Below are 14,135 nucleotides of genomic sequence, written 5' to 3'. Positions count from 1 at the left end.
GTAACTGACAAGGGCACTTACTTCAGATCCTGGACTTGGGGGTCCCATACAGAGATCCCGAGAGGCTCACAGAGCCTATGGGACACTACATTTAAAGTGGGGAGGGCTCCACAGTTCCTATGCAACTCCAGATAAGTATATGGCCAACCCTGGGAAGCAGTAAATCAGAGGAGGCAGCATGTCCTTCTCCCAAGCTTCAGGAAAAGCTGCCTCCCGGTCCTGGTTGAAAGGTCTACGGGGAAGCGAGGATTAATGAGGTTCATAACAGAGAGATGCACTCTTTTTTGTTGTTGTTGTTTTTGTAGTTAGTGGGGTAGGTGTGGGTTTGATTTTTGGTGGATTTTTTTGGAATGATGGTTTATTTTTAGCTTTGTGTTACAAGATGGCCTGTTCCCTAGTGAGACTGAGGACAGGGCTGTTCTGTATATTAGGGATTATTCTGTATTGATTATTGTATTTTTATATGTGATGTGAACCACTTTGGCTTCATATTTTGAAGCAACGTGGACTAGAAGTGTAGAATGTAATTGTTTCTGTCTCCGCCAGTCGCTGCATGTGTCCCTCTGAAAACCCCGGCTGCCGAGACCAGCCCTTCACGATTCTGCACAGACACATGGAAATGGTATCCGAGCGTACGGTGCCTTCTGACATCTTCCAGATGCAAGCCACTAGCCGCTACCCTGGGGCCTACTTCATCTTCCAGATCAAGTCTGGGAACGAGGGCAGAGAATTCTACATGAGGGTAGGTAGCTCTTATGTTTACTTCTGTTATGGGGAGCACAGGCCTGAGGGGGCCTTTCAGGGAATACCCTGTACACTCTGGTGAGAGTCTTTCATGTGATCTACATATAGCAAGTATGTTCTCTTGTGATCAATGTGATAAATACATGATGAAGAAATTCCCAGATGTGTGCTACTTGTATTGCACCGTCCAGAGTGTACGCATTCAACATATAAAAGAAAAGCAACAATACTGTCCAGGTTATAACCCAATGTATTGGCTTATCATTCTGCTGTTGGGCTGTACTGCTTTCTTGGGAGGTCTTACTCTCAGGCCTCCTTTTCTTTTTGTCCTAAAATGCTGCTTTTTTATATTGAACTTCTTTTCAAGTAACAAGTTCTTAATTTTAGAATGGACACAATCCTCGTTTTAAAAATGTCCTTTCCTGAAACCATTTTTTCAGTGGTTCATGGTATATTTGTGCATTACATGGATCAGTTTCGTGCCTGCAGAGGCTTTTGATAAGGATTGGCACCCATAATTGTCTTAAATTCATAGTGGGGGTAGGGGAAAGGAGCTTATAATCACAAATAAATAAGCACATTTTTAAATACATAAAACATAAAAAGATACATAAACAATTAAATCAGCAATGTAGCATAAAATATGAAAGAGGTGGTGAAGACAAGAATGATAATGGAATTGAAAAGGGCATGGAATAAACACAGAGGATTCCTAATGGCTAGAAGATGGAAATGAAGAAAAGGGGTAATCTCTGTTAACTTTAGGTGTAACATTTAGTTATTACCCTTTTACAGAAGGCATGGAGTAATCTGCACAGAGAGGCAATTACTACCCTTAACAGAAACATTGGGGTGTCCTGCACAGAGCAGCAGTTACTGCCCTTAAGAGAAGGCATGGGGTAATCTGCTCAGAGAGGCAGTTTCTACCCTTAACAGAATACAATGCTCTTGACACTGCAGAATCCCCATATGGCACTCTGACACTGTGGAATCCACGTGTAGTGCTCTTGACACTACAGAATCCCCATATGGCATTCTGACACTGTGGAATCCACGTGTGGTGCTCTTGACACTACAGAATCCCCATATGGCATTCTGACACTGTGGAATCCACGTGTGGTGCTCTTGACACTACAGAATCCCCATATGGCACTCTGTGGAATCCACGTGTGGTGCTCTTGACACCACAGAATCCCCATATGGCACTCTGTGTGGTGCTCTTAACACTGTGGAATCCACGTGTGGCACTCTGACACTGCGGAATCCACGTGTGGCACTCTGACACTGCGGAATCCACGTGTGGCACTCTGACACTTCAGAATCCACGTGTGGCACTCTGACACTGCGGAATCCCTGTATGGTACTCTGACACTGCGGAATCCACGTGTGGCACTCTGACACTGCAGAATCCATGTGTGGTGCACTTAACACTGTGGAATCCCCATGTGGTGCTCTGACATTGCAGAACCCCTGTGTGTTCTCTTGTACTATGCCGAATCCACTTGTTGAGCATTTACATTGTAGAATTCTTTTTTTTTTTTCATTATTTTTTCGGCCTGGTATCATCCCTCCTGTTCCTTTTGGCTTCTGACTCAATTGGAACCAGTCTCTGATTGGCTACAGTGCCATGAACCTTCATTCGCAACCAGCCATAGATTTCTTCCTTATTTTATAATCCCTCACCTAGCCCAGGCATTGCAGTGACATTCCTTGGCTAAGGGGTGTGGCTCCTTCTGGTGCCCAGTACACGTGCATCCCAGGTGCAAGCAGCAGGAGTCACTATTGAGCAATGACGCAGACTCCCCACCTCTGGTCTTGAACACTGCCTGCCCGGCATTCTCGCTTTCGGCTGGCCCAGGCAATCAAAGAATCCATTTGCAGCATGGTTTCTGCTGTGGTAACCCGGGCTGCGTGACAAACTCTTCATTCCAACAGCCCCTGACTTTCTGTTAATCTGGTGTGAAGACATCCAGTGATTTTGCACTTTTTGCTATCGAGAAACATTTCTCATGCTTCTGATTTACAGCCAGCAGGTGGCGCCCATACCCTGTATGAGAACATGGCCCCAGGCACAAATGAATACTGAGAGAGCATTTACAGAGGGCAGAGATCTGGATAGGGAAGCCTTTCTGTCCTTCCTCGGAGACTTTTCTGACACTCTTGACTGCTTCCCTCTTACAAGGGTTTCTTCCAGTTTTAGCCTACATCAACTCTTTTCAAAGTAGGATTCACCCTATGCACTGCAAACTGGAAGGAGCAAAGAAATTATATATATATATATAGCAAACTAACACAATAAGAAAGATGCGCCTTTAAAAAAACCCAAAAAACAAAAAATGTGTTTCAGGATTATGTCCAAGGAGTGATGTCTGCTGTATGCAAAGTGGGGACCTAAGACGATCCCACCCACCACCAGCTTTCTGTCACATTCTCCTTCCTATGTATCACTCCTTTCCTCCTCACATCTCAACTTCTTCTCAGTGCTGTGTTTGTCAGAATTGTCCTTGTCCAGCATTGGTTGGGAGCATTGCAGTCATCGGGGGACATGCTGAGCCGCTCCTGGTTTTACCCCCATCTTTTTCATGTTTCTCTAAGAGTGAGTGGAGGACAAGTGAGAGGCAAAACCAGAACTGGCTGAGCCTTTCCCTTATGGATTCCCTAATCGGAAGCTTTGACCATGGGCACCATAACTATACAGAGGACATCCAGATTTTTCTCCATACTAAGCGCTGGAGTTTGCATTTCAACTGTTGGATCAATGCTCCTTGGCCACAAGAGACTGAATATCAGCAAGTAGATTAAAATTAAATTCCGACAGAGTTGTTGTGGGTGGGATGATCAGCTATGCCCATATTTTAATCGCTCCCAGTGGTAGGGATGTGTTTTTAATGACTCCGCAGCAGCGAGTCTGAAGTCTGAGCACTTCTCTCGACTCGTCAGCTAAAAAAGACTTTAGAAATTTGAGGTTGGTTAAGCAGATTCATCCCTGTCCTTTGTAGGGCTGATCCCAGACTGGTAATGCGGGCCTTCCTTTTATAAAGTTGACTGCTGTCGCTCAGTGTACTTGGGATTACTGGACAAAGCTGCTTCCCAGATTCAGATTTAGCCAAAACACTGCTTCAGAAATAGTTGTAGGGCCACAGAAGGTGGGAAAGGACCACTCCACTCTCGATTTTGTTGATCCGGTTGCTGTTAAGGTTGCAAGTAACTTTTAAGATCCTGTGTTTAACCTTTTAGAGTCACTGGGGCAGGGGTGGCCAACCTGAGGTGCAGGAGCCACATGTGGCTCTTTCATGTGCAAAATGTGGCCCTTGCCCTCAGGAAGCTGAGTAGCAGGGCAGAGGGAAGGCACTGGAGCAGGAAGATCACACAATAGAACAGTGCAGAGAAGAGCCATTCTGCTCCAACCTTCCTGCCCCCTCCTGACCTGAGAGTGGATCAAAGGGTTTTCTCTACTTATCCCTGCCCTCCTACTCACCCTGCTTCTTCTCCCCACCTCTCCCCATCTGCAATCATCAACAATGGAAGGCAGAATAGGCAAGGGAAAGACAGTGAACTCTAAAAGAGTGTGAGGGGAGAAGAGGGTGAATGTAGCTAATGAATACTTGGAGGAGCAGTCATCAGGTGAATGCTTAAAGGAGAAGTGGTACAAAAAGGGGTGAATGCTTCAGAGGGCAGTGATATGAACAGGGGCGGTTGATGCAATTATCTGAGTTTCCGGAAGACATGCAAGCCATGTCTTTTTGAGTTTTAAGGAGGAGATCAGAAATAAAACCCTCTGATTTGGTTTCTCAGTATGAGGAGGAGAAGAAGAGCATAAAGGTGAATTTTAAAAGCCTGGCGCGCGCCGAAACCGGGAGATGCGCCCAAGTTGGTCCGGCGCATGTTGCATGGATTTTAAAAGGTGCCCGTGTACGCGTGTATCTCCCACTAAATGCACAAAAAAAACTTCTCTCAAAGAAAGGGGCAGGGTGTGGGCATGGCCTGGATGGGGCATGGGCATTATTGGATATCTCAATGAAACCAGCGCATAAAAACACGCACAAGCGCGCACCAGGATCCCCTGCCGCATAGCTTTACTTCTGCTATGGATGGTGCCTAAGTCAGGAAAAAAGGTAAAGAGGTGAGCGGGGTTTTAGAGGTCGGAGTTAACAGGATAAAAGGGAGACTATTTAATTAGGGGGGTTAGGAAGTCCTATCCCTTACCTGGGCGAACTGGGAATGAACTGGGAAAACTGGTAATTGCATTGGCAGACGTCTACTAAAATCCCCCCCACTTATGTGGTAGAAGCAGTATTTGCATGCATAGGCACGCGCCTACTTAAAATTACACGCACGTGTGCGCTTTCAGCCTAATTTATACCATGTGCACATATACGCACGTATGTTATAAAATGGCCATGTCCCTTGGCGTGAGCCGGCAAACGTGCGCACATGTACGCCCGCGTGCCTATTTCAAAGTTACCATCTTAGGTTGTATGACCAAACTGGAGTGTAAAGTGTCAACAAAATTGCCCTGTGAGGCATTTCGGATTCCTGGTAGGAGGATGGGATTTGTTGCGTACTACGTATTATTTTATTGGTTATGTGGTTTGGAGTGCTATGTTATATGTATTTAACTGTAACCTATACTAGGAAGCTGTCCTGTAGCTATTTTTAATGGGATTTTGTATTTTTATTTTTATTTGTTATCCGCTTTTTCACTGGAAAAAGCAGAGTGCGAGTATCATTAAATTACTGAATTAATTGGAGGACATCTGGGGGATTGGCCGCTGAATTTACTGGCCATTTTCACAATCCAACATTGCTGGAATTCTAAGATCAGACCCAACCAGCTGTCATGAATTTCTCTGCTTCTGTTTTCATCCATTGCAGCAAACGGGACCCATCAGTGCCACCCTGGTCATGACTCGTCCCATAAAAGGACCACGGGAGATTGAACTTGACTTGGAGATGGTCACCGTCAACACCGTGGTCAATTTTCGAGGCAGCTCTGTCATCAGGTTGAAGATATTCATAGCAGAGCATCCCTTCTGAGTCCTGAGTTTATTTCTATACACATCGCACAGCAAAAGACATTGCCCCCTCTGTCTGCTGAATGGTTTCCTCAAAATCCTGTCAAAGGCCCGGTGGCTGACGTACAATAAATCAGTGCAGCCACAGATACTGGCACTGGCCAGTTCTTTTGGCAGAAGCCATTGCAGGTGCCCCTCTTGTATACAGTATTTGCTGTGAAAAGAAGGTAACTGAAAATTTAATGTCAGCAGACTCCAGAAGACGGACATTGTACGTTTTCCTATATTTTTTGAAAGGGGAGTGGGGGAGGGGAGAGAGAATCCCACCGTTTCTTCACTTGAGGGTTGCCCTACGCCAGACAAGACCCATTGGTGGCTGAAGACTGGAGGGGAAGCTTTTCCTGAAGCTAAACCCTCCAGTGACCTGTTTTATTTTATTTTTTTTGCCATCCAGGGTCCCCCCTAGAGCATGTGGCCATTATGGCCCTTAACACTCAGGCCTGTATACATTTCATCTGCAACACACATAAGCCCTAAAGGGCGCAATGGATAGAAGTCTGACTGGGCTGTTTTACTTCATTTTTTTTCTAGGCTGTGAATAAAGGCTCAAATGATTGAAAACCCATGACATTTGCAACTGAAAATCTCTTTATTTCATTTGTTTTTCACTGGTGTCAAAACAGAAGGAAAGGGCTATCATTCTCTAGTAATTCTGACCTTGATTTTAATTTGAAGGACAAAAACCACAGTTGTCAAGGAGTTTGCAATAAGAGCTCCGTTCCTGCTGTCTCTGCTGTCTTCCCATGACTGTTTTCCTGTTTTCTCTGGATAAGCCATTGAATAAAAGCAGGCATGAATGAAGAATGCCCAGTATCTGCTTCCATATGACCTTCCCCGCTGCCCGTCCAAGCCATTCTCTAGCTTTTTCTATAGGATGAGTGCCTCAGGGATCCCATTGGCCTTGCATGTTGCAGAGCATGCTATCCCTGCCTCTACAGACCTCTCTTGTGCTACCTGTTGAAGGAAAGATGGGTTGGAAGAATGATGCACTAAATAGTGGGAAAAAAATCATCAGGGGTCATATTTAAGGATCAGGCAGAAAGCCTGCAAGTCATCTGCCTGCGCAATTTGGAAATAGTGATTTTATTTATTTATTTATTTTTTAGGCATTTTATATACAGTCGTTCCAAAAGAAGTTGACAACAGTTTACAAAGTCAGCATTCATATTCTGGGTCATCTTTCATATACTTGGTCAACATTCATATTCTAGGTTACCACAATAGCAAATACATTTTTTAGGTCAATACATCAACATCAAGTACATGTTAACTAGGGGGCTATGATAATGGTTTGTAATCCATAATTTCTATTTCATTGTCCTTCACATGTCAGTTGTCATGTTGCACGTTACCTCTTTTCATTACTTATTGTTCATTCTACTAATGTTATCTATGACTTTTGTGATAGTGAAGATATCAGCATATTGATATTTTAAGTTAAATCATATGCATTTCTAAAGAGCCATGTTTTCAGGTCATGTTTGGAACTCTTTCTTTCTGTAATCGTATGTAATGACCCTGGAAGAAAGTTCCACAGCTTGGTGCCCGCTATGGAAAACATTTGGTCTCTTATTTGTGTATACTCCATGTTGTAGGTACATTTAGAAGGTCCCAAGAAACAAAATGGTAGATGGTCTATTAGAGCCAGGAAGCAGATCAAGCAAACATAGACTGGTCATCTTAGTTGTCAAAATAATTTATTGTGGAGACAAAGATTATACAGTAGAGCATATTCAAATTTCAAATAGCCTGACTCTGGCCGAATTTTGCCTGGAAAAAGGCTGCATTAGGGGCTTGTAAATATATGGACTGTAATGGACGGAAATGGATAATACTCAGTCTGAATCTAAATTAGTTTGTATGGTGCTGGAGCTGCGGTAGCGTTAGCTTATCCTCAAGGAGATATATTATCAAGATTGGGTCAACTTCACTGCAGGTAGTGTAAACAATCAATCAAACTTTAATTGCTATATAATCTCCAAAGCTGATTGTATCACCAAGGTTGCCTCAACAGCATAACCACACGATTCGAATAATATATTCCCTGGAGGATAAGCTGACACTCCCATGCCTCAAGCATACACAATTCAAAATTGTGAAGTTTACCCGATCTTGACAATAAATTATTTTGACAACTAAGATGACCAGTCTATATTTGCTTGATCAGCTTCCTGGTACCTTTAGAGTCTATTGTTTTGCGATCTTAGGGCCCGCTGCGGAATGTATGGTTGAAGTGACACTGCTATTAAGCAGGGGTTAATGTTGTTGATATTAAAAATTAGAGTTATTACTTTATAATGAATTCTCGATTGAACAGGTAGTCAGTGCAGTGCTATCAGTGAGGGGGTGATGTGGTCAAATTTCCTTGTCGCTAGTAAGAGTCTAGCTGATGCATTTTGTAGTAACTGTAATGGTTTTAGAAGTCTATTAGAAGAATATTAGTGTTTGTAAAACAGTGCGATCTCATCGATCTGAATTTCTAAGTCCCGAATTTGATCTGATGGTGTAATGTTAAAATTACCCAGATCTAGTGTTGGCGGTTTGACTGTAGAGGAGTTTCTCCTTAACCACACAATTTCCATTTTTTTAATGTTTAGTGTTAGTTTCAGCTGAGATAGTTTTTGTTGTATTGCTTTCATATATGTTGACAGATTCGATGCAGTTTTTTCAAATGATTTGTTGAATGGGATGTAGAATTGTATATCATCAGCATATAGGAAGAAGTTGACTCCTAGTTCCGCTAGTAATGTACACAGAGGCAGCATGTAAATATTGAATAGAGTAGCTGAGAGTGCTGAACCCTGGGGGACACCCATATCGATTGGAAAGGTATTAGATATGTGATTGCCCGGTTTGGCTTGGAATGACCTTTCTGCTAGGAAGGAAGAGAACCATTTGATCACATTTCCGTCTAGTCCAGTTTTTCTCAACTGATGACATAGTAGAGTATGATCTACTGTGTCGAAGGCTGCAGTTAGATCAATTAGTACTAGTGTATAGGATTCATCGTTGTCAAACACCTGTAGTATAGGTTCGGTTAAGGAAATGAGTAGAGTTTCTGTTGAGCGATATTTTCTGAATCCAAATTGGTTTGGGTATAGGATATTATTGTCTTCTAGGTGGCTTTCTAATTGGGATAACACTGCTTTTTCAAGGACTTTAGTGATGAAAGGCAGGTTGAATATAGGTCAATAATTGTCCCAATCATCAATTCTGCCAGATTTATTTTTTAGGATTGATTTAATCACAGGTTTTCTTGCCCCAGCGGGGACCAATCCTTCTGGTAGCGAATGGTTGATTATGGTTGTGATTGTTGGAGTGATTACACTGTGTACTGTTTTCAGGGAACTTGGGATTGGGTGCAGCTGGTTTAATGTTTGTAATGATTTGGTTAATTTTGAGTTTAGATACTGTGTTGAATGTGTTCCATTTTGCTTGCTCATGTTTTTTCCTCAGGTTCTTTTGTTGTTAAGCAGGTTAAGAATTGTGTTTGTAGCCTATTGATTTTGTCTAACAAAGAAGTGGCATATTCATTGCAGGAGTTCTTTTGAAAAGTAGTGGTTATTCAATATGGGGTGGTCCTTGATTAAGCTTTTAACTGTTTCAAAGAGTAATTTGGAATTAAATATTATGCCATTGATCTGTTTAGCATAATAGTCTTTTTTTTTTTTTTGCTTTATTGATATGTTCACGGTATTTGGTTAATAGGGATTTGTATTTTTTACTCAAAGTTTTAATTTCCTGCTTGTTCAAGAAAGGAGTGGGGGAGAGTGAGGAAAGAAATATCCACACCCGATATTTTGCAGTCCAAAATGTAAGTGCAAAGTAGTGCAGGACATGTTCCAAGAAGAGCTACATTTAAGACTCCATCAGAAGGTCCTGCATTACTTTTAGTAGGCCTTTTTTTGGGTGCCCAAGTTGTTCAGTTGAATTTTTTCCCTAACTGAAGTTGCAGGGAATTTCCTTGGGCAAAGGATGCATTGCTTCAAAATGATGGAGAGGGTTTTTTTTGGAACTTATAGTCCTGTTATGTCCAGTTCTTAAATCTGACATACTGTAGTCAATAAGTGCATTGAACTGGGATTCACAAGCTTTTGCAATTAAATATCAAGGGCCTAATTGGCTTATCGGGAGATTGGGCATCCCCTGGTGGGCCAATCGCACTGGTCATGTGGTCTTCATCTCAGCTCCTGCTGAGAGGGCTCAATCTTTCTCAATCTGGCTCAATCCGCTCTCTTTTATACTCATACACAGGCCCACTGGCTTAAATAGTCCTCTTGCTCAAACATATGCTGATTGGCTCACTCGTTCTCTCTCACTCACAAACATACTCTGGTAACCACAACAAACCTGACTGTATTATGCAGTGAAAGAATGGGAAAACAGAGCCCAACCCGATGCAGTCTGTGGAAGGTCTTGGCAGGGCTGCAACGGAGCACAACCCAACATGGCCGGAGGGAGGTCTCGGCGGGGCCATGATGGAGCCCAATCCGCCATGGCCCAAAGAAAGGCCTACAGGGTCAGCAAAAGGACACATGGTGTTGCAGGGCTGCCTCCTCCCACATTCCTTCTGGCAGTAAATAAGGAGTAGTGCGTCCAAGGCCCAGAAGAAAGGAGTATGCCTGAGAGGTGTGTGTGTGTGTGTGTGTGTGTGTGTGTGTATATGAGAGAAAGAGAGCCTACATGTGTGCATGAGAGAGAGAGCACCTGCATATCTGTGAGACAGAGCCTGAATATGTGCATGAGAGTGAGCACCTGCATGTGTATGAAAGAGAGAGCGTGCCTGCATGTGTGTATGAGAGAGTTAGAGCCTGCATGTGTGCATGAGAGGATAAGTGCCTGCATGTTTGTATAAGAAAGCGAGAGCTTGCATGGGTGTATGAGAATAAGAGAGAGCCTGAATTTGTGTGTGAGAGCCTGCATGTCTATGAGAGAGAAAGTGCTTATGTGTGTGAAGGAGAAAGGGAGAGGATAAAGATTGTGTGGCCCCCCCTTCACCCAAATCCACAAAATCTCTGGGAAATCAAAAGATGCCTGGTATTTATGTATTTAATAGTATGGAGAGCTGGAGATTTTTTAATTATTAAATTATTTATTATTTTTAATTATGGGGTGTTATTTCATGTGTCTACTGTTTTGAAATATCTTATTGGTGTTTGGGAAATATTATAACAAATGTATATGACTTTTTAAATCCTTAGGGTCCAATATTGAAAAATGGCTATTTTTAAGTAACTTGGCCGGATATAACTTATCCAGCTAAATCATACAGTACATTCAATGGCATGACTATGTTGCTGAATATACTTGTATTTATTTGTACTTAGCTGTATAAGTTATAACCATCTAACATAGTTGATTAACCTATGCGGCCAAAACTGAATATTGCTACTTAGCTGTATAAATTATGCAGCTAAGTTGTCCCACCCACAAGGGACTTATGTGGCTAAACAGCAACCACCAAACATAAGCGCGTATTCAGCGGCTGCTTACTTAACCACACAAGTCCTACTTATCCGACTAAATAGCGCTGAACGCGTTTTGAATATTGGCCCTCTATGTTTGTTGGCTTTTTTGACATATTTATTCTTTTCATGGTTTTAATATTATGAATGAATAATATCTCTTGATTTTATTGCTTGATGTTTTGTGAGATGTGATTATGTTTGTTTTCCCATTCTTTCACTGCATAATATAGTCAGGTTTGTTGTGGTTACCAGAGTATGTTTGTGAGTGAGAGAGAACGAGTGAGCCAATCAGCATATGTTTGAGCAAGAGGACTATTTAAGCCAGTGGGCCTGTGTATGAGTATAAAAGAGAGCAGATTGAGCCAGTGAGAAAGATTGAGTCAGTAAACATATGTCTGTGAGTGTATATATATATATATATATATATGAGAGATCATGAGTGAGCCAGCGAGCATGTGTGTGAACAACAGCATGAGTGTATGATATGGTGAGCAGGTCAGAGAGAGAATGTGTGCCAGTGAGCATGTACGAGAGACAGCTTGTGATCTAGTAAGCATGTATATGAGAGAGAATATGAGGGAGTTTGTGTGAGAATGAACATTTCATTAGAGAGAGAAGGTTTGTGCATATCTCCCACCCCTTACTAATCCATGACAAACTCAGGGTGACTGGAATTTAAACTTCCCAGGTACAGAGAGCAGGGCTTTTATTTAACATAGAAACATAGAAATGACGGCAGAAAAGGACCGATGGTCCATCCAGTCGGCCCAGCAAGCTTCCCATGGTAGTATCTGCCGCGCTGTGCAGGTAATCCCCAGGTATCAGTCAGTTTTGCTTGACTACCCACCCACCCCTGAGTTTACTGTTTTATATAGTCTTCCCTGCAATCCTAGTTGTTTAGCTTCAATGAATTCTTCTGCCATTACATAGTAGTTCCTTACAGCTCAGATAATAACTTAAACTGTCATAGAGATTGTAAAATATGTTTTCAAATTCCTCCTATTTATCTTTACAAGCTAACACTATTACTCTTAGTTTTTACTTTAAATACCTAAAAAGTAAAAATCCTTGCTAGAGCCTAAATTTTACCTTACCTGATTTATATGATATAAGGAATTAGTGATAAATTAACAAAATGTCTTACATTCAATGCAACAATTGTGGAGCTTATGTCCCCAAGGCCTATCATTTGGAGAATCAAAGGTTGTCCCTTTTGCCTTCAGCTGTCTGCAATTAAAATGGAGCTCATTCATCTAAGGGAGGAATTTTCTAGGTTTTAATTAAACTCTTCTTCCTTGAACCGTTCAGTATCTCACACCCATCTCCCACAGAAACCCAGGAAAAAATGGTTTACAGTGGGCTCTGGTAGAACAAGACATGTGACAGACACCCACCTTCCCCAACTTTACAGCATCCTGTGCATCAACCCCCACTCCCACACAGATGTCAGACATCCAGGATACAAAAGCCCAGGAACAACTGGATAACAGTGGGTTCTGGCAGAATAGGGCCTGTGATGAAGAGACACCCATTCTCCACACTGTTACCCCATACATAAGGCTTTTTCTGCACTGGAGAATGAAAAAACCTCAGCAATAGAAGATATTGAAGTGACTTCTAAAAGTGAAGTCACCCAGTGCGCCCAGAAGCCCTGCAACAGAATCAAATGTCATAAAAGAAAGCTGCTTCTGCTAGGAGACTCAATCATCAAAGGAACCAATTTGGGAGCACTTTTTGATGGTGATACAACAGTTAAATGCCTTCCTGGATCCTCAGCTAGTATAAATACAAACCAGATAGTCCAAGTCATTGAAGATGAAAGTAGGAACTTCGATATCAGTGTTATCATCCATCTGGAGACCAACGACCTCAATACAAATGGTATCCATGAAGTAGAAAAAGATTTCCAAAATCTAGGCAAGATGATAAGACACACTGCAAAGAATATTGCCTTTTCAGAAATATTACCTGTTCATGGAAAGAGAAATGAGAAGATATAACATATAATTAATTTCAATTCCTGGCTCAAAACCTGGTGTACAGAAAATGGTTTTGGATACATTGGAGGATGGGGTCATGAATGGAGCAATAAAAGTCTATATGGTAAGGATGGCCTACATTTCTCCATAGCAGGAAGGAGGATGCTAAGTGAAAAATTCAGATCATATATTATAAGGCAATTAAGCTAAAGAATGGAGTGGCAGGAAATGGCCAATTAAATTGGCATGACACCCCCAAGCAATACAGGATGTGGTAGGAGAAAATAACAAAAATAATGTCTGCCAAAAAAGCTGAAAAGGTGCCTAGGAATTGCTACAAATCAAGGGAGATAAATTGGAAAGCTATGACTACAAATGCTTGTAGTTTGGGCAATAAAATATCTGACTTGCAGGCCCTAATGGTGGAGGCGGACTTGGACATTATTGCTGTTACGGAGACCTGGTTCACGGATTCTCATGATTGGGATATGGCCATACCAGGCTATAACCTATTAAGGAAGGACAGAGAGGACAGAAATGGGGGAGGAGTAGCTCTTTATATTAAAAACAATATCAAGCTACTGAACTACAAGAAATGTGGGGTAGAGAAGAAGCATTATGGGCCGTCCTAAAAAAAAAAACGAAGGTGCATCCATTTTTACTGGTATGGTTTACAGGCCTCCGACACAAATGGAAGAACTAGACAGAGATCTGGCCGATTGTATGTTATATTATGCACTGACTTTCTGAAGTACCTCATCTCTGCTGTATTCAAGAATGCTAGTTTTAGTTTAAGACTACTGAGGACCCTGTGTACGTGCTGGAATGCAGCCAGCCAACACCCCAGACCCATTAGCTGATTGGCCTGA

At 42.1% G+C, this 14,135-nt stretch overlaps 1 protein-coding gene across 1 annotated transcript in view; it reads left to right on the top strand.

The window, feature by feature from the left end:
* FBLN5 (fibulin 5) overlaps positions 1-6,384 on the top strand; it is a 97,050-nt gene extending 90,666 nt beyond the window's left edge. Inside the window, 2 exon segments of the mRNA XM_029597812.1 lie at positions 547-742; positions 5,620-6,384. Of these exon segments, the coding sequence (XP_029453672.1) occupies positions 547-742; positions 5,620-5,781 (358 nt within the window). The 3' untranslated portion in view covers positions 5,782-6,384.
* The last annotated feature ends 7,751 nt before the right edge of the window (positions 6,385-14,135 follow it).

This window comes from Rhinatrema bivittatum, chromosome 4, assembly GCF_901001135.1.
Source record: "Rhinatrema bivittatum chromosome 4, aRhiBiv1.1, whole genome shotgun sequence".
Taxonomy (NCBI): Eukaryota; Metazoa; Chordata; class Amphibia; order Gymnophiona; family Rhinatrematidae; genus Rhinatrema; species Rhinatrema bivittatum.
The sequence above is the reverse complement of the archived record's forward strand: the minus strand, read 5'-3'. Positions and strand labels throughout refer to the sequence as shown.